The sequence below is a fragment of the Tasmannia lanceolata genome, unplaced genomic scaffold, assembly GCF_043159265.1.
Source record: "Tasmannia lanceolata isolate RefF3 unplaced genomic scaffold, GAP_Taslan_0.1 ptg000037l, whole genome shotgun sequence".
Lineage (NCBI taxonomy): Eukaryota > Viridiplantae > Streptophyta > Magnoliopsida > Canellales > Winteraceae > Tasmannia > Tasmannia lanceolata.
In genome coordinates, this window is record NW_027518714.1 from 40,253,352 (window position 1) to 40,274,123 (window position 20,772).

Below are 20,772 nucleotides of genomic sequence, written 5' to 3' on the forward strand. Positions count from 1 at the left end.
TATTATTAATTTGATTAATAATTAGCATAATAATGTGTAATCCAAATGAGGATAGTTATTCCTAAACCGGTTTTGCAAAAGTTGCAGAATTGGAACGGAATTGGGAATTGGGAATTGGGATCAGACTATTCATTTGGATAAGGTTTGTGGGGCCCACAACACTCCTAAATCAGTTGGAGAGGTTGGGAAAAGAGTCCCAATTGCTTAAGGACTTTGAGTTGCACTTAAACTCCTTGTTGGATAAGAATTGCTAAATTGTAGGATCTACAAAGCAAGCAATTTGTTTCCAACGCCAACTCTTATGAGATAAGGCCACAAGGGCTGGAGGGAGGCATTCATACACGTTCTCCCATGTATCTTGAGTGCCCCCACATAACCTTGGAGGCTTGGGAGAGTCCCATACACTCGAGGAGTCTCAATTCAAGTTGGTTTCACAATTAGATTGGAATTGGGAGAGAGAAATAAGGATTTATCAAACAAAAACTCTACTTTATATAAAGGAGAGAGGGGAGAACGAAATTTAAAAGTGTGGAATACTCAAAAATTCGTTCTCCCTTCCTTCCCCCTTTGGAAAAATAGTTTTCCATCTCTCTCTCTTTATTTCTCTTCCAATTGAACTAGTTAAAAGAAAGGCTTCTAATCAATTTCTCTATTTTCTACAACAAAGGTACTGATTAGATCAGACCTTAAATAGGTGAATAAGGGTTATTCACATCCACAATAGTCTAAGCAAAGAAAAAGAATCCACCGGTTCAACTTGCGGGGTCCGCTGCTTTTAGAACGATCGCGATCGTTTGAGGAGTAGATCAAGCAGCTTGATTCCTTGATTTCTTCTTCAAAGAGGTATTTATTTATGATTGATTAACTTAATTAACTAATATAGACTCTAGGATCTTGGGCAAAAGCAAGATCAAACGAAAATTTAAAATTCTATGCGATTTTTGTTCCGCTGCGCATAGCGATCTTGCCGGAAGGGGATAACCTTCCTTCATTTAATTCCCAAATCCCTTGCGACTCGTCCGTCTTCCCTTTGCTCGCTCTCCATTGCCTCTCGGGTTTTACTCTCCGCACCTTTTCTGTCCTCTTCCATCTCCTCACCTTCCGTGTGGCTATCACAGGGTTTTTGTCTTCTAAAAATAAAAAAACACAAACTCCTATCTATTAACCACTGAAGCCTCTCTCTCTCTCTCTCTCTCTCTCTCTCTCTCTCTCTCTCTCCACACCCCAAACCCTACTCCCAATTCTATCCCCAATCCTTATTCCTCCTAGCCTCACACCGGCGTCCTCGAGGCCAATCTATGGAAGCCCTTATGAGAGTAGCATGAAATTGAACAATGGCAGGGGCTATCTGGACCAGAATTCTGGTTGGAATGGCGAGAAGAGCAGGATTTCTATGATAAGCAGGAGAGTGGGCGTGAGAAGGTTTTTGTCAGAGAATTATGAAAAAATAAAATAAAAGGAAAATGAAAATCAAGGCAAATTGTTCATCTTCAGCTTCCAATTCAACTCAAACCCTAGGCCCCATCACCCCACTACAATTTCCAAAATTGAAAGCCTTGCCATCGTTCATGGCTTGTATTTTCTCTTTCACAGTTGTATTAATGGCCTTCCTAAGAGTCTCCTAGTCCTTGCAGAGCTTCTTCAAATTCTCGGCATTGAAACTTTTGGTTTCCTTTCAAAGTAAGAAAGAAAAAGTGAGCTTTGACGATGTATAAATTAGAAACAGGAAAAAAGAAAAAGAAAAAGCACAAGGACAAAGAAGAGAGAACATATTTTGTGTTCATTTTGCATTTATCTACCAGCAATTAAAAATTTGAATCCAATACAATGGTTATGTTCACTGTATATACTATTGTAGTCGTGAAGAAGAAGGTTCTTTGGCACCAAATCTCTGTGGGAATTGAACACGAGACCTTAGACAAGGTTCATGAACCCTTACCACAAACACAATGGTGAGGGATTAATTTACTATTGTAGTTAACCCCGAAAATGGTTCTTTTCTGTTCACCCATCCTTTCTGCCCTTCACCAAGGAGAATAAATGCTTCATATGTCGCCAACTACTACTTCAAGTAGGTGGTGAACTTACATAGGGTGCCTATAATGACCACGTTAGACAGGGACAATGTTTATTAGTTACTTTTGGAGAACATTGTGGAGGAGAATGGGCACGCAGTTGCACTAGTGCATATCATCCTCAAACAGATGGAAAAACCGAGATTGTGTATTGTACTCTTGAAGTTCTTAAAAGTTAAAAACATAGTTGGCAGCAGAAAGAGTGTGGGATCTCTACTTCACGCAGAGCTCACATAATTCTTTGCGTAGCATAACTACGAGGAAGTCCATTTGACCAGGAAGATGTCGAAGTGCCCTTTGTTCAATGATCTAAAATATTTATTTCCTAGGCCTTGCTGTGGATGGGCCATCGATTAAAATTTATCCCCATTGTATGATTCTAATCCTCTGATCTGTTGCCGCTAAACCAAGGTTTGAAATTTTGGCCAAAATCCGGATTTCGGTTTGGACCGAAATTCCAAAATTTCGGATTTCGGCCGAAAATGTCATTTCGGCTGAAATTTTAAAAATTTTGGCCGAAATGACTGAAATTTAAAAAGAAATTGGACCGAAACTGAAACCGAAATTTGAATCCTTGTGCTAAATAGCTGTTGTGAAAATAAAAAGGCAATGGTCTACTTTCATCAAGAAAGCCTCTACATATAGGGGAGATACAAATGTCCAATAGGGGTAATTTTGCTCCATGGCCCATCCATAGCAAGGCCATGAAATAAATGGTTTGGATCATTGAGCCAAGCTACCTAAACTTGTACTTTTGCCCATTCTTATTCTTATTTGAAAAAGTATTCGCACGAATCACATAGGAACCCTATTTATAAAGGGGTTGAAAAACAAGAAGTACAATCCCATTAATGAAAATTGGCCAAATCATTACCGATATCATAACCAGCAGCAACAATAAAATTAATCACTAAAACATCAAATAAACCACTGAAAATACATTTTCATATCAACAATGTCATTAAATATCTTGATTGTGTAGTGAAGGTTTTCTCATGCAATCATATTTGTTCATAATCCCCAACACTATATTATTCATCTTGTTAAATCATACTCTTCTAAAAGAGAAACATGACTTTCTAAGTGTTAGTGATTAGCTTTCTGAGGTTATTAATGATAAATTGTACTCGTACAAATTGTCGTTTCTATTTGATGACAGATTGTTTAACTAGTTTATGCAACAAGATGCAGTTCAACTATTCATCATGGACATGTCTTATTTGCCATTCTTAATAAATTGTTTATTTTTTGTTTTTGTGACTGTAAAAATTCTGCAAGACTAATTTAGGATGGTTTTAGCTTGTTTCTTTCATATCTATGCATTGAAGTTTTCTACCCATTATGGGATTTTGCACCTTCTATTTCTTCATTTAGGTTGAGGGCACCTTTCTTGATGGGACCAAATTAGTCACCATACATGATGCTATTGCACGTGATGATGGAGATTTGGAGCTAGCATTACGTGGTTCTTTTCTTCCGGGTATGAAGCACCAATTAGAGAAAATGAATTTTGTTATTCTTTTGTGACTTAATTGCCAAATTTATGCACATTGTAAATTCTCTCAATCAGTTTATGACTAATAATACTAATATGTTATATGCCTAGATTTAACTTGTATTTGAGTACGATTCCACGCTCCATGTGGTTTATGTAATTCTATAGAAAAGGTCTGTTGGTTAATATTATTCTACAGGGATCAATGTTTCTTTCAATTCTAATCAGGGGCATGATTTAAAATATTTAGCGGTTGAAATCAAGGTTTTAAATATTAGTTTCAGCATGCATTTCGGTTGCCATTAAAATGGAAACATGTCGGTTCCAGTCTTAGATTTCGGTGGAGATCGTGTAAAATTGAGGATGTTCATGGGAATGAATGCAAATATTGGAAATTTCAGATGAAACTTCAGGAAATACTAGAATAAGCATAAATACGTACTTATAAAACATCACATAAACCATCCATAACCGTTTAACCAGAGCAAACACCTAATGAGATACATTGTAGCACATGTCTATAACAGAATGGCCCATTTTAAACCGAAAATAATACAACCACGTATACATATGCTTCAATTAAACACAAAAAGTAAAAAAGAAGGCACTCCATTAATTAATTTCATAAAGGAAGTAGTTGATGGAAATTTAAGTGATTCTTTGACAAAGATAAATAAAGGGAAATGATATATTCACCCCCTTTCTTCCTTGGGCCACCCCCTTATAGTGTAAACCGAGGAGTCATAAATACACTAGAGGGGGGTGGCCCGGGGAAGAAAAGGGGTGAATATATCACTTCCCTAAATAAAATAAATAATTTTCACAATGAAAATATTTTGACATAGCTCACGTAAAAAATAAAACAGAAGCTAACATGCATATGTGATATCTTTTTTGAAAAATATACTATTTTCCTAGTTTTAAAAGATTTTCTAAGAAAAATAAATAAAATAATTAATTTTTGAAATGTAAAAAATCTGACCTTGTCAATTGGTAGATTGGCCAAGAGGAACTCATGTATGATAAAAATCAAAGCTAACATGCACTTATAGTTTTTATTTGAAAATTTTCTTTTTCAATTTTCAAAATCATTAATCTATGAAAAATAAAAACCATGCAGTAATTCGTGTGCAAATGCATCAAATCAAACCTCAGTTGATGCATTTGCACTATAATTGATGAAGAGAGCAAAAAGCAAAGCATTGAATAAGCACTTGCTAGGCAAAAAATGTGAAAACCATGGTTTTAAATTTCCCCAAAATGACCGAAATGATTCTGTCTCCATCGCCACCGAAACTAAACCTCAATGAATACCTTCCACAGCATTATTTCCGTTGAAATTCCTGAAATTCGACCGAAATTCCCAAAATTTGACCAAAATGTTTGGATCAACAAAAAATTGAAAGATGTTTTGATTTGCATTTCATTTCATTAATGGAGAGAATGATATTTAGTTGAACCTCACAACAGAGTAACATCTTATGCAATGGATGCCAGACAGATTTTTGAGCAACTCATGTCCTAGGTGTTCGATGTGATTAAGTTATTACGGATGTATTTCTTGCTTATGTGATGGTTTTAAGTATGTCTTTGTGCTTATTCTAGCGTATCTCAAATATCATCTTAAAATTTCATCATTTCTACATGTTTCCATACGTTTCCGTGATTTTATAAGATTTCCACCAAAATATCTACCGAAACCGAAATGTTTTCATTTCCATGCGGAGAAAACCGAAATTTATTACCTCGGTGAAAACTTAGCTATTTTGACATGTCAACCCATGTCCTGTAATTTACATACTAAAGTGTTTGGGTTTTGGTCGACCTTACTGAAATGTTACCGAAATATCTCTCTCTCTATATATTTATATATATGTCTCTCTCTCTCTATATATATATTTATATATATTTATGTATCAAAGGATTTCGTTTTTGTTGGGATGGAAATGGAAACATGTATTTTACAATAATAACCTTTCAGGCTAAAAAGACAAATATACCCATCATTAAACATGTATTTTATTGATCTCTCACGCTTCACATTTGAAAATTGTGCCATAATATGTGGCCCTTGTGAGCTCCTCTGGTTATTAACGACTTTTATTTTTGGTTAGCTGATCAGGTTGCTGATGTCAATATGCTTAATAGCTGATCAAGTTGGCATGAGTGATATCTACACTCCATTTGAATGGAAATCATTGAGAAATTTCAATTTGTTTCCATCAGTTATGTCTTATTTTCGTTTTGTTTACGTGTTTATTTGCGGTGAGGATTGATGTTATGGTGATTATATTTGTCATTTTCGTAAATTCTCATTTAATGCTAAAATGAATAAAAGGGAATAGCTGGCTGTGCAACTAACCCCATCTATTATTTTTCTCGAACTTCCATTTTTTCTTCAATCAGGAGAGAATCCACTTTAGATGGGAAATTTAGGTCCAACCCATAAGCATGGTGATGCAGCACCGTGAAGGGAAATAGAAAAAAGGGGAGAGAAATAGACGCAAGGGGATAAAATTAGAAGAATAGGGGAAGAAGAGAATAGAAGGGGAAGAATAGAGGAGAAGAAGAAGAAGAAGAAGAAGATGAATAGAGGAGAAGAAGACTTGGGGGAGAAGAAGAGAGTAAATTAGAGATAGAAACCTACTAAAATAAGAATTCCTAAAAATAACATGGAAAATAAAATTCTAGAAACTAATAACATGGAAATAAAAATACTAGAAACTAAATAATGCGGAAATAAATCCTAATATCTGCATCACATGGTTTTAAATTTTGGCCGAAATATGAAATTTTGGATTTCGGTTGGGGACCGAAACCGAAATTTCCCGAATTCCGAAATTTCGGATTTCCCAAATTTCGGCCGAAATTTGGGAAAGTTTGGAAACTTTGAGAAATTGATTTTTTTTTCAATAATATAGTATTTTTCCGAAATTTCGGCCGAAATTACCGAAAAAATAAATTAATACCCTTTCAAGAATGAAACAAGACAATTTTACATTGATCACCCAGCTAAGATAAGTTCTTTAAGAATCTTGATGTTCATGCTATGTGGGCCCACCACCTACCATGGAATTGGTAGTGTTGTTCACCTTTCAGCAAATCTTTCATTGATCAAAATTGACTTTTGTACGTCTTATTTAAATATGACCATTTATTTATCAAAATTGACTTTTGTACGTTTCATTTGAAAAATCAAGTGGGTGCCGAGACACTTGTTTACCAAGCCATAATTCCATGCAATCATCATTGTAGCTTGTGGTAGAGCATTACTGTACAGGTGTCTTCATGCATCGCTTCCTATTGAATTTCTGTTGTTTTTTTTTCTGTAGGCCCTTTGTCTTCTACTTGGAAACATAGTTGCATTTAGTGCATTCCGTCATGAAATTACATGAAAAGTCTTTAACATTTTCTTCTCCTTGTTGCTAAGTCAACTATATTGTCTTTTGGAAGACTAACTAAAAACAATGAACATAAATATAGACTCACATGAGTGACATTGCAAGGTACTGACTTTGAACTCGGTCACTGAAGATAGCAACCTTGAGTTGACATATTCCAAAAAATGATGTCTCCAACTGATTTTGTCACCATCCAGCAAATTTCAGCAATCTTCAGAGGGGACCATTTGCAATCTTCAGAGTGGATCGTAGAATTAGTGTCCTATTCATGTAATCTGTGAATTACTTTATCCAAGGAAATTAACATTATTATATTTTTAGAATTTCTGGAATTTTTTTTGGGTAAGTAAGCTGAGATCGAATCTACTACTAGGTTGGAAAGCATTTACCATCGAGCTAGAGGCTTAATCCCAAATATCAGGAATTTGTTATGTTTTTTAGTTATTTTGATTGGGTATGAAACTTTAATTCGGTATGCCTGCTAGTTAGTCAAAGAGAATTGAAGACTGGCTCCCATATGAGACCATAAACACATTTATATATATGAATCTTTTATGCCTAGTGTAGGAATTGACACTCCTTATAATTATCTATGTTGGGCATTGATGAAAGAATTTTATTTCTGCAGTTCCTTCTCTAGATATATTTGAGGCGACCGAGGATGATATCTTTCCTGGTGAATTGGTTTTTAGAATTGGAGTTGGAGATATCATGCTTAACAGTGGAAGGAAAGCTGTTAGGATTACAGTTACTAACATGGCAGACAGGCCTATTCAGGTGCTTCCGTTTAATTTACGCCAATGTTCTCATTTCTTATGTCTTATTATTTCAGTTGTTTATTTTTTATTTTAGTTTCTGTGTCTGAATTAATTCTGGATCTATAGTATTAAGTGTATCTTAGTTTACATGTAAATTTTCCATATGATGGGGGACCGTACAACATGATATGAAGAATCAAGGAGTTAAGAAGATGGAGGTGGACAGAAGTTTGCTTTAGTAGGGAGGCTAGGTCTCAGATTGCTCAGCAGTGGGTGGCTCCTCCTATTGGGATGTTCAAAATTAACTTCGATGGGTCGAGTTTTGGGAACCCGGGACCAGCCGGGGTAAGCGGGGTATGTCGAGATAATTGTAGCGAAGTTGTGTGGCTTATTCTGGCCCTCTTGGGGTATGTGATGCCTCAGTATTAAAAGACTTGATAGAGAGAGCATGGATCACATTATTGTGGAGGGTGATTCACTCAATGTAATTCGATGGTTGAAGGGGGCGGTGTTGCCTCCTTGGAGATTTTCGTCTATCTTTGATGAAATAGATGATCTAATCTCGGGCTCTGCTATTGTTTTCAATCATGTGCGGAGATCTGCCAATGGGGAGGCGGATTCTTTAGCTAGGAGTGGGGCTAGTTGTATGACATTGGAGTGGTTTGACTTCCTCCCTCCTTGAGAGGTTTTTGTATCTTTATTTTTATTGTTGTGGTTCCTCTTGTACTTTCGGGCGTGGTCCTCCTCGGCCCGCTCCCTTATCTAATGAAATCATTCTACCATTTCAAAAAAAGAAGAAGATGGGGGCCCATTATTAGTATTAAAAGAGTTTTATTTAGTTTTAGATTGTTATTTGAGCCTTTTTAAGTCATAGGGGTATTGGAGTCTTTTTACTTCAAAATAGCTTTAGTTCTTTGAGTTATATATGTTTTAAACAGGCGCCACACATGTATTACGTGATTTTACGTAGGGAGAGAGTTTTTAAGTCATTATATGGTATCTTGGTCCGAAAATATTAAGTTTTCTTTAGGGTTTAGAACTTTCTAGTTCTGTCTCTTTTTTTCTTATACCTATGGCAATTTTCTAGAAAGCTATGTAATGTTATGGATGAATGAAAGAAAAACAATTTTCTCTTGCTTTCTTGCAAATTATGGATGCGAAGTCTACTTTCCCTATGATACGATGCCTAGGAACCCGTTGGTGTGACGCCTTGGGTTTTGATTGGTGAGATGTCAACCTTTCTATCTCCCTTTCATATTTCATTTTCCTTTTGTTTTTTTTCGGGGGGGTCTCATAAATCGGCTTCCCTCTGTTCCCTCCAATAAATCAGCCATTTCTTAATCAATTTCTGCAGATCAGTTGGGGGGGGGGGGGGGGGGGTTCTCATAAATCGGCTTCCCTCTCTTCCCTCCAATAAATCAGCCATTTCTTAATCAATTTCTGTAGATCAGTCCCAATCATACCATCCAACTGTCTGATCAGAGCCAAACTTTAGAGTTTGTTGCTTCTTATAGGTTGTTATCACACATTCAAAATCTGGACTAATCAATTTGTTGGAACTGATCCTTAAATCAGATCTGGACTGTCATTTTACCAAAATTGCAGATTCTGTATTTTTGCCCAGATTTATGATCGGACGATTGGATTTGCACCAAAATTGGATATATATTCATTCCCACAATATCCTCTACCACATATCCTAGAAACGAGGCGATTCAATGGTCAGATTGTTCCGTACGAACCTTTTTCCGATCTGCTGTTATGCCGAAATTTAGATCCCTCCTATTGCAAATATTCCTTAATCCTCTCCCACAGATCTGTCCTGCGTCATTTTGGTTTTAGAGAAAAGTATTATCCTCTTCCTACGATCTTCCTGCATCAGATTTGGTATTAGAGTCAAATATGAGTTCAACATATGATTATCTTGCATCACTATACCTAACTATATTTCCATCCTAAACTTCATATCAATTATAACGTTCTGGAAAGCAGAGTAAGTAAATGAATATAACAGTAGCCACCACTAACTTATGGATTTTATAAATCTAACTTGGGAAAAGGTTGAAGCCAACAATGTGGACAATTGTACTGTGGTTTGGTTCATTTTGGTATTGCACCTTGTTATCAGAACCAAATTTTAATTCATTTCTTCTTCTTACATCACCCCTCTCCAGTTTTGCTTTAAAAGATCTAGTCTATGTTATCGGAATAAGTACTAATCCATTTCTTCTCGTTGAATTAGCCGCCGGTTCCATTCTGAAAGAACAAGATCTTCATGTTATCATGATCAATCGTACTTTGCTTACCTGAAGGAGTAATTTATTTTGCTGATCTAAATCACGCACAGCCTAATACCATGTTGGAGGCCATTTTTGCTTACATGTATTATGTATTGTTGCTTATTATATATTTAATGAATTTGATAATTTTAAAATCCTGAAGGATGATTCAACTTGGTAAGACTAGCTTTTTGACTGATTCAACTAATTTTGCTTTAGTATGTCAAAGCCTTAAAATTGTGTTGTCTTCGTTGACTCATTGAAGAAATCACCATGTCATCCCTTCTTTCTTTTGATATTCTTTCTTCTGTACAGAGAATTTAATTTCGAATCGATTTTATTTTCTGAGTTCAGATTGGCAGCCATTATCACTTCATTGAGGTGAACCCTTACATGGTTTTTGATAGAAGAAGAGCATATGGGATGCGGCTGAATATTCCAGCAGGGACAGCAACACGATTTGAGGTGCGGTCTAGTATCATTTCATTTTTACACGGATTTTGATTCTTAGTATATATTTTTCCATTTTGAATTTTTTTTGTTTGAAAGATGACATATTTCATTAATATTAAAGTAGCATTCGGGAGTCGGGACCAGGAGCCCATCCTGCGTTACAAGATGTAAAAGAGAGCTGGCACGGGCATACCAGAAACAAGTAAGAAAATACAGCAAAGCAAAGCAAAATATAGTAACCAACCACTTCTGCCTTTCTTCACATTCTATTATCAAGCTTTCTTTACAAATTCAAAAAGATTCTTAGTACACCTTCAAAGGTCCCCTTCAAAATAAGCAATTACAGTTACTAGTCTATTCCTTCCCTACTGCCTACTAGTGACAGCATATCTTTGATAGCTAGAAGTGCGACCTTCTGTCTCGTGAAACCTCACCTTATCCGATACCCTGATAAGTCAAATAATCGTAATAGGAACTCAGATTCTGAAGCTCTTAAGTAATCACCATTCCCCAGGAGATACAGAAGCAAAGGAAGAGTATCCAGATTAAGACTAGTTTAAGCGAAAGACAAAGTCTCTCAAGCGAAAACCTTTGAAGTTGCAGCTTCTTTGGATATAGATCGAATACATTCTCTTTGCTATGTGACCATGACACTCATCTCTCTATAATCAAAACTATAACTATTCTCCCCAATTCACACCCAAATTTACACATCTAACAAAACTACTTGATTACTTAGAAGAAACCTTCTCAACTCAGTTGTGCCAATGCCCTGAGGCTATCTCCCCTAGTCTCCCAAATTTCTAATTCCTGAACTCGCACCAATTGGTTAATGTGGATAGGGAATTCGTTGCTTGTCAAGAAGCCTCCTTTTCTCTTTCCTTTTTTTCTTCTAAATCACTTGCCGCCATAGCCAGGAACATTTCTTTAGTCACCCCTAAGTCCTCATATCCAATCCCGAAGACGTTCCCAATTGATAGCAAATCATCAAACTTCCGAGAAAGACCCTTGACCCTCGGTATCTCCTGAGTTATCTACCATCATTACACCCTTACCTTTAGTGTCCACGCTAAGCCCTAAATGCTCCCCAACTAGTTGACTTACTCCCAACCCTAAAGATTCCCTAGAAACAATGGGGTTCTCAACCGGCCTGGCCTGCATTTTCTCCTGGTTCTTAATTACAGCCCTCTTTTCCTCCTCCTAGCGACATCTACGGGATCGCCTTTCCTTCTCTAACATCTACGGGATCGCCTTTCCATTTTTTATCATATTGGAGAAAGGTGCAGCTGAACTTACTAAATTGTTAGAAAGGTCTTCAAGTTCTATTCAAGGGAAGTCCAAAACTATGAAAATGAAGTTTTTTGGTTTTTATCTTATACTCTTCTTGACAAGTCCTGAAGAGCAATTAGATCACACATATATTGTATTTCTCTTGGATTATTGATCATCTTTGATATGGTATATTGGTATTATTGCAGCATAAACTTTTCCAATGATGAATAAAAACCAATTATTTTTTTTATGAGCTTAATTTGTCCTTTTGTTAACTACTATAAGCATAGTATGAATTCCAAAGTGAAAGAAAATTCAGAGTAAAATTTACTTTCTCGTCGTTCTGTGTGCAATTAACTTTCTCATCCTATTTTATGGTAACAATATTGGACAATGTGGTCATACTTCACCCATAATTGGCAGCTAACAGAAGAGAAATGAATCTCGAGCGTTTGGTTGACCTACAAGGTTCTGCAACCCGGGATTATTTCTGTAGGAATTTGTTTGACACTCTGTCTTTCTACTTGGAAAAGCAAGTAGAAACTGCAGACCTAGAAATTCATGCGAACTGATACGAAGGAAGTCAAAAGTGAGATCTTTCCCAATCGTTCGAAAGTCCTGAGTTCAGAAATTAGGAAACTATGAATGAGACATATTTCTTTGATGCTGGTATATCACATTCTTATGTGCCGTTTCAGAATATAATCTTTTTTCAACAAGTAAACAAGAGCCTCAATGTGCACTATACCTCACTTCACACTTCGTGGAAGGATTTGACTATGTATCAACCCCTGACTTCTAACCAATAACTTTTGAAAAGGCAAAGCGAAGAGTTTGAAGCTCCAAAGTTCCTTTCTGGAGTGAGCCCAAAATATCTTTTGATTGGCAGATCCTAACAGTAAAGAGCTTCTCACTTTGTATAGCTTGCATTAGCGATTGGTGGTGGTCAAGGAGATGGTGACATGAATTGTGTGTTAAAACATACTCATTTAGTATTCATATGTGATAATAACACAATGTAATCTTTCAATTAGAGTTTAATGAAACAGTGTTGAGTGTTGACTCTTCCTCCCACATGAATTTTGAGCCCCGTCGTCTTCTCCCCTCTCTTCTCATCCGAAGCATCATAAAATTCATCAGGCTTTTACATGGTATCAGCTTGGTTTTAATATTCCACCAAAACCGAGACCAAATGACCTAAATGTTTTTGTTTCCATCCCCACCGAACTGAAACGGAAATCGAAACGACCAAAATGGATAAACCAAAGTTACTACTGTAATAGTGGTATACTATATCAATCTGTATTACGTAATTATATTTATATTAATTGCATGCGAAATCTGGTGCACGCATAAATATTTATATGAATTACTTGTGAATGTTGGTACGCTCTTCGTTATCAGACTTGTCTGACAATGCATGGCACTAGGTGTTCGGTGTTTTTAAACTATCATGGATGGTTGTCTTGCTTATGTGATGGTTTCTAAGTGTGTATGTGTCCTTATTCTAGCATTTCCTGATTTTTCATCTTTAAATTCTATCATTTGCATATGTTTCCATATGTTTCCGTGGTTTTACAGGATTTTCACCCAAATTTCCAATTGGAGTTGAAATGTTTCTGCATCGGAAACCAAAACCAAAATTTAACGCCTTGGATATCGAAGGTAGCAACTTCATGACAGAGGGATACGTCAATAATACTCTTATATCCTCCCGAATCTTGAATCAATAAAGCTTTCCTTCTCTTTTTTTTAATGGTAATAAAGCTTTCCTTTTTTTTTATTAAAAAAAAAAAAAAAGCTTTCCTTTTTTCCTTCTCCGAAACCCTAATCTTCTTATTTGTTAAAGTATAAAAGATAAATAACGCCTTTCTCCAATAGCTTAAGCTTTTGGAGAAGTTGGTAAGTTAACATGGTATCAGAGCCAAAGGTCTCGAGTTCAAACCTTCCGGATAGCAAAAATCCACATGCGATGGTCGGCCCAAAGTGGGACCACATGTGCCACGTGTTTACCAAGTGGGCCACACGTGCGGCGGAGTGTTAAAGTATAAAAGATAACTAACGCCTTTCTCCAATACCTTAAGCTTTTGGAGAAGTTGGTAAGTTAACATTATTCTAATCCTCACATCTTGAATATCTAGCTTTGAACACTTACAGGCTCTAATCCTTCACTTCTTTCTTCTTCTACCCCAAACCCAATATTTGTTTCCAAATTTATTATTGGCGTTTTTGCAAAAAGAGCAACCTACTATGCTGTATTTGCAAATAGAGTAACATGGTTTGCTAATTTGCAAAAATAGTAATGCCATTTGGCCATATTTTTGCAAATGGAGTATCTCTTGACAGAAAGCATGCGACAGACGTTTCAATCTTCTAAAAGGACTAAAATGCCCTTTACTCCCAAAATGCAAACTCTATTCTATTTCTTTGTACACTTGCGAGAGAGGGAGACTTAAGTCACCATTTTCCCAAGCTTCCGCCGAGAGATGGGCTTAATAGTTCAGAGTACTGCCTAGTACTAGATTTGCCCCATTTCCAACATCCAAAGGACTTAGTTAGGGGTGGCATTATGACCTTCCCATGCCCCTTGATTTTTTGAGTTTTTATTTGGTGTAAGCATGCATAGTTAAGTTTTCCTCTAAAAGTACTTTACGACCCACACTATAGGATGATCCAAACCGTCCATTTGATGGGCCACAATGTAAATATGTTATGCCCAAAATATTATTTCCATAGGATGATCCTAGCCTTACTATACGGCCCACACCATAGGATGATCCAAACTGTCCATTTGATGGGCCACAATCTAAATTGGCAATGCCCAAAAAATCACTTCCAAGGACAATCCTAGCCTTCCATAGGATGATCTTAGGCTTACTATATCCCCCACACCATAGGATGATCCAAACAGTCCATTTGATGGGCCACAATGTAAATAGGATGTGCCCAAAAAATCATTTCCAAAGGATGATCCTAGCCTTCCATAGGACGATCCTAGACTTCTGATCTACAGAGGTTTCCATAACATTCAGTTCCTTTATAGATTGGAAGGCGAAGATCATCCTATGGAAGGCTAGGATCATCCTATGGAAATGATTTTTTGGGTCACAATCTATTTACATTGTGGCCCATCAAATGGCTGGTTTGGATCATCCTATAGCGTGGACTGTATATTACATTTTGTAAAATGCTAAACTATGCAAGCTTACACCATATAAAAACTCTTAAAATCAAAGGGTGTGTGGGAAGATCATAATGCAACCCCTAACATTCCTTATATAAAGAGTAATTTTGTCATTTTCAAATTTTAAACTCATCTTCCATTTAAATTCAGTCAACAGACCGTCAACTTTACTCCATTTGCAAAATATGGCCAACTTCCATTACTCTTTTTGCAAATTAGCAAACCATGTTACTCTATTTGCAAATATTGCATAGTAGGTTACTCTTTTTGCAAAAATCCCTTTATTATTTAAAGATCTGTTTCACCATTTTTAAAACCCTAGATCTACTCCCGATCGTGTGCTTCCTAGATTTGTTCCAGGTCTGTCAGTTCTTTAGATCTTCAATTTCATTTTTAGCGCAAAACCCTAGATTTGTTTCCAATCTATCAGAAAACTCACAACTCTTGTTTGAAAACCTTACACAACCGTTATGTTACCAGTTGAAAAATCCCCTAATGCCACATTCCATCCTTTTGAATCTCAAAATAAAAAACAAAAGAAAAAATGTTAACCCATTTAAATCTCTTCCAATCCTATTTTATAAAAATAAAAAAATTCCTATTTTATTCATTTGAATCCCTTCCTATTCATTCAATCTGTTTGGACACCTCCACCACCCTTATTCCCCTTCCACCTATTAAAAAGTCCACTCAATTCCAGTGTTTTTAGAGAGAGAGAAAGAGAGAGAGAAGGGGGGGGGGGGGGGTGTATGGAGAGGCATTTTTCGTCTTGACGGAGGCGTAATTGTCACATATTTTTTGATTTTTTAAGTAAAAACTTTTAAGGATATGAAAAACAAAAATTATGGAAAATACCAAAAAGTTACTAAAGATTCTAGAAAAAAAAATGCTTCATTTCCAGCTAACCAAATAATGCAAAGTAGGTTGTAAGGAACTATCGTGATTAACGCGTTAATAGGACATTACCCAATATCCTTAGATAAAAGACACATGCACAGTGACAACCCATCAAATATGATAATGTGTCATCGTCAATTTTGGCATGTTGTAGCAATTCACAATTCCCACCCCGCCCTGAAAAAATTCTACCCACGTCCTCACCATCATAATATTCTTCATCAACTAAGGCATCACCATTGGCTCTGTTTTGATGAAGAAAAGAAAACCACCGGTAGTGGCAGCTTTTGATTCCGCTGAATGCTTGAGGACAAGTTAAGAAAATGATATAGGAAAAAAGCTCCCTAAGACCCCAAAACTCTCTAAAAACTAATATTTCTCCTTCAAATGTGTCTTATTAAACCATAATTAATCGAACCTAAACATTGGAAGATGTTTAGGGGAAGAAAAGGGCATTTAGGTAGTAAAAATGATGCCTTTTTGTCACAGACTTGAAAGGTGTACCCCTTTCGTCAGAGGTGTGCACCTTAAGTTAAAGGTGTACACCTTCCATCCCTTTTTATGCCTTTTCCTCCCAAGTCTCACGCAGTTATACCTTTTCTCACAACAACATTTTCTTCATGCATTGAGGTGCACTTGGAGGCGCATTCCACCGTCGCCTTCGATAGCACTGCTCAATATATATTTCCTCCTAATCTTCTTCCTCTCCTTTCTTTACTTTCCTAGTTCACCACCATTAAGCTATCACATGACCATGTCCTCTTTTAGAGGGTCAAATTGTTCATAGTACTCGTGCTCAGGGAATTCTTGACCATCCCTACTGGCTTAGCTCTTTGTAACGACCTGGATTTCCATTGCCTGAGGTCGCTATGAAAAACCACATAATTTTTTTTTAAAACACCAATTCAACATAAGCGGAAGCGATATAATAAAAATTAATTCAATTAAAGCACTACTTTAACTGTTTATCTCATCAATAAAATAACCTTGTTCCCTAAACAATGAAATTAAAATAATTCAAACCATACGAATTAAAAACCAACTAAACTAAAGTCTTTAAACCAAATGGATAGAAAGAAAGTAAATTTCTCTAATGATGACTCTCGGTCATGACAACTATATCATTCCGAACTCTCGACACCGACTCTTCCCATCCCGCATTGGTTTCATCAAATGTTCTCGTTGGCGAAAGCTCCTTCTTTTTCACCTACATTTCCTATAGGGTAGGTGGGTTAGAGCAAAGTAAAGGCAACTCCCAAAATAATGAAAATGAGTGACATGAACTTTACCACAATAATTCCTACCATAATGGAATAATAATGAAAAATGAAACTTTGGCATTTTTCTTATTATTTAACAACAAAATATTTAGCAATGAAATTAAAAATGTAATGCATGGTACGAAATCAAAATGTTCTCTCCTTTTTTCCCAATGATCATGCGGCAATCCCCATCAATTTTCTTCTCATATACAACGGTGGCTTTTTAGACTGGTCGGTGATAATTGATCATCAAGGACCCTCCATTCCCTAATGGAATGTGATTCACTTTAGGATTTCTATCGGGTCATCTTAAAGATTCCACCCAAATGGATCGTGTAACGACCCGATACCATTGAGTCGCTACGAGCAAAAGAACAACATAAAATCATGTAAATTTTTTTTTTAGAACATATGGAGAGGATAAGTAAAGATAACCAACAACCATAACCAATCTCTTATTTCAATTTAAATAAGTCTACCATGAAATCCTTACAATATGCATACTCCATATGAAAGATAAAGTCTCAACAACTAATATCCATAGCAAGTGAAGTCTCAACACAATATAAAGTTTCCATAAATAAGAAAAGCAAATGATGTAGAACGCCATACCACCACAAGCCATAACACGAACTCGCCGAGCACACAATCCCTTAACCCGTTGTTTCTTCGTTTGCAAATGCTCCGCCGTCTAATGCCTCAACTCCTGTGGTGGAGAAAAATAGCATTAGAGCAGGGTCCTCCAGAGACCGAGCTAAGTAAAAGAAACAATATAAAAGGGCATGCAAGTAAGGGTGTCAATTTTGGCTCGGGCTCGGAAGCTCGCTCGAGTTCGGCTCGAAAAAAGCTCGGCTCGAATCCTTAACGAGCCGAGCCGAGCCGGCTTGCTAGGCTCGTTAAGCTTAACGAGCCGAGCCCGATTTAGGCCAGGCTCGGCTCGGCTCGTTAAGGCTCGTTAAGAATTTAATATATTTAAATATATATATTATGTATTAATATATGCATTAAAAGGGTTGTCCAGGGAGTGAAAGGGGGGGGCAAAATATGTCACTTCATTTTTGGAACCCCATTTGTTACTAGGACCACCCCCCATAGTGTAAAAAAAGTAGTCAAATTACACTAGTAGGGCTGTCCAGGGAAGATGAGGGGTGCGAACTTAATATAACCCGAGCTCGGTAAGGCTCGCGAGCCTGACCGAGCCGAGCCGAGCCGAGCTTTTGAGCTTAACGAGCCGAGCCGAGCCTGGCCAAGCTCGGCTCGGCTCGGCTCGTTTACACCCCTACATGCAAGATAATCAAGATCCTTAACGAATATCTAGAAGCCTCGGATGAGGATGCAGACGAAATTCCCCTCGAGATCTGAAATATGATCAAACGAGAGGAAGAACGTCGAGCATAGCCACTCAAAGAAGAAATTAAAGGTGTTGATAGTGATATTGAAATCCGAAACTCGGGAAAGATGGATCGGCAAAACTTTATCTCCCAAGGAGAGCGAGGAATTGATAAACCTGTCACTATCCATCGCAATATAAATTGAAATGAATGACAATGATGCATGTTCGTGTTATGTGTGCATCGTGTATGTGAAATGAGACAGCTCATTCCCCAGGTACATCCTGCTTTTTTCCCAATTTACTTTTCTGACCTTTTCCTTTTTGCCGGTGTCCTTGCCGCACGACTACCCACTACCCCTGTCCAAAGGTAGTGGCGTTATGGTCTCGGATTAAGGTCTCGCATTTAATGCCGAGCCGTTTTGGGGATCTTATCCCTTTGGATGGTTTGCCAACGAAAGGCAGTACACGCTTCTCGCGTTGGCCTTTGGACCTTAGGTCCCAGGATGATACCACTACACCCTTAGTTCCCCCTCAGTCTCTCCGATGTATGATATGCAAATGGGGGTTTTGAAGTACATTACCTTTGCCTTTTTCTTCTCCTGCATTCTTTTGCATAAGGCTTAGAAACAGTTTATTGCCCATTGCATTTCAAATAAACAAGTTCAATAAGCTAAGCAGTTAGCATTGAGACATAGTTACATACGCAGAATTACATTGCTTATGACAAGTTATATTGAATACAATTACAAAACAAGGTCTAGTTGTCACCTGCCTTTTAACTTACGAATGAGGCGAATAGATCAGTCCCTGCTAGAAAGAGAAGGGAAGCGGTCCTGAAGTCAAATCAATAAGTGCAATAGAGTCAATTTATTTCGATCTAGGTTCTTTTAATCATTTTCATATTTTCTTTATCAGGAGGAGCCCCTGACTTTGGGGTCAACAGGGTACCTGCAACGATACAACTGCTGCCCTGTTTGGGCATGCGATTGTACCCACCAGGGTACTAGTTGCCACTCTGTTGGATGGGTAATCACCACACCCATCAACTATTACACTATGAACCCTTTTTTTTTTTTTTTTTGAGACTCAAAGTACGAGTATTTATGTCGTATAAAATGGATCTGTTTTGGGACCCAACTACAGACCTTATGTAAGCTAGAAGAGACATAAATGCGTAGGTGACAAACTAAAAATTCATATACTCAAGTATGAGTATACAACACTAAAGGAAATCAAATGCTTTATATATACATTTATATATGTTGGTACTAGTGTATAAGCACTGACGGATTAAATGCGCTTATAGGGATGTCCAAGTGCTGCCATTTCAAAAAAAAAAAAACAGGGCTGTCCAAGTGCTGATGGGATTAAATGGATTCATACACATTACCCTAGGCATATTAATACTGACGAAAATTAAAAGATTCCTCTTCAATATTATATGCGTATGTGTGCTGGCAAAATTTATGAATTTGTATATACTAATATTTGAACATGCATACACAAACCACGGATTTAATGGGTATGCTTTAACTAACGAATCTTGGGTTTATACGACTGTATGTATATACACTTACATATTCACACATTCATTAAAAAAATTATTGATTTTATATATATATATATATATATATGAGGAAACTGTTGGTGAGAGCTCACCAAACTTATGGTGAGCTAGCTTGCCCAATCACACGGGGGCATTCCTCATATATATATATATAGCAGAAGAGAAACGGAGAGAATTATTTGAATTTCTCCCAAAATTCTAATAGAATTACACATCACTTTTTTTGTCTTTTTTTAACAAAGGCACCCATTCAACCCACATATTTTCAATCCTACCCCCTCTTTTATGCTTTTTAGCAAAGGCACCCATTAAAGCCACATAATTTCAATCCTACCCCCCTCCAAAATTACGTGCATATGTTACATCAGAACCATAATTGTCATATTTCTATACATCTTCGTTGTAGTTTTTTCCGTAATTGTCATAGCAAGGTACCATTTTTGGGTACTTTTTTCCGTAATTGTTCTACTGTACAACATTTTTTCCGTAATTTTCCTCCAAAACTTTAGTACCTTATGATTATTATTGCTAGCTTCTTTCGGTACTTATTATTGCTAGCCACCTTTCTAGAAATAGTATTTCCGTGCAGTTTTCACCACGTCTAATAAGACAAATCTCTCGACACATACAATTGCAAAGGATGGGCGAGAAGTAGCCTTTGGAGAAGGTGGCTTGCAAATACCTAGCAAAACAAAAAAAAAAACAGTAAAAACAAAGATTGAGGAGTTGTGATCATCCCATGGAAATGATTTTAGGGGCACAACCTATTTACATTGTGGCCCATCAAATTGATGGT

General features: G+C 36.9%; 1 protein-coding gene across 6 annotated transcripts in view; it reads left to right on the top strand.

The window, feature by feature from the left end:
• URE (urease) overlaps window positions 1-20,772 on the top strand; it is a 146,843-nt gene that overhangs the window by 61,730 nt on the left and 64,341 nt on the right. For 5 of the 6 annotated variants that reach the window (XM_077370548.1, XM_077370554.1, XM_077370552.1 and 2 more), the window contains 4 exons: window positions 3,450-3,555; window positions 7,600-7,748; window positions 10,363-10,473; window positions 10,586-10,663. In XM_077370548.1, the coding sequence (XP_077226663.1) occupies window positions 3,450-3,555; window positions 7,600-7,748; window positions 10,363-10,473; window positions 10,586-10,663 (444 nt within the window). The remainder of the gene's footprint in view (window positions 1-3,449; window positions 3,556-7,599; window positions 7,749-10,362; window positions 10,474-10,585; window positions 10,664-20,772) is intronic. The other variant, XM_077370551.1, reaches the window with a different exon arrangement.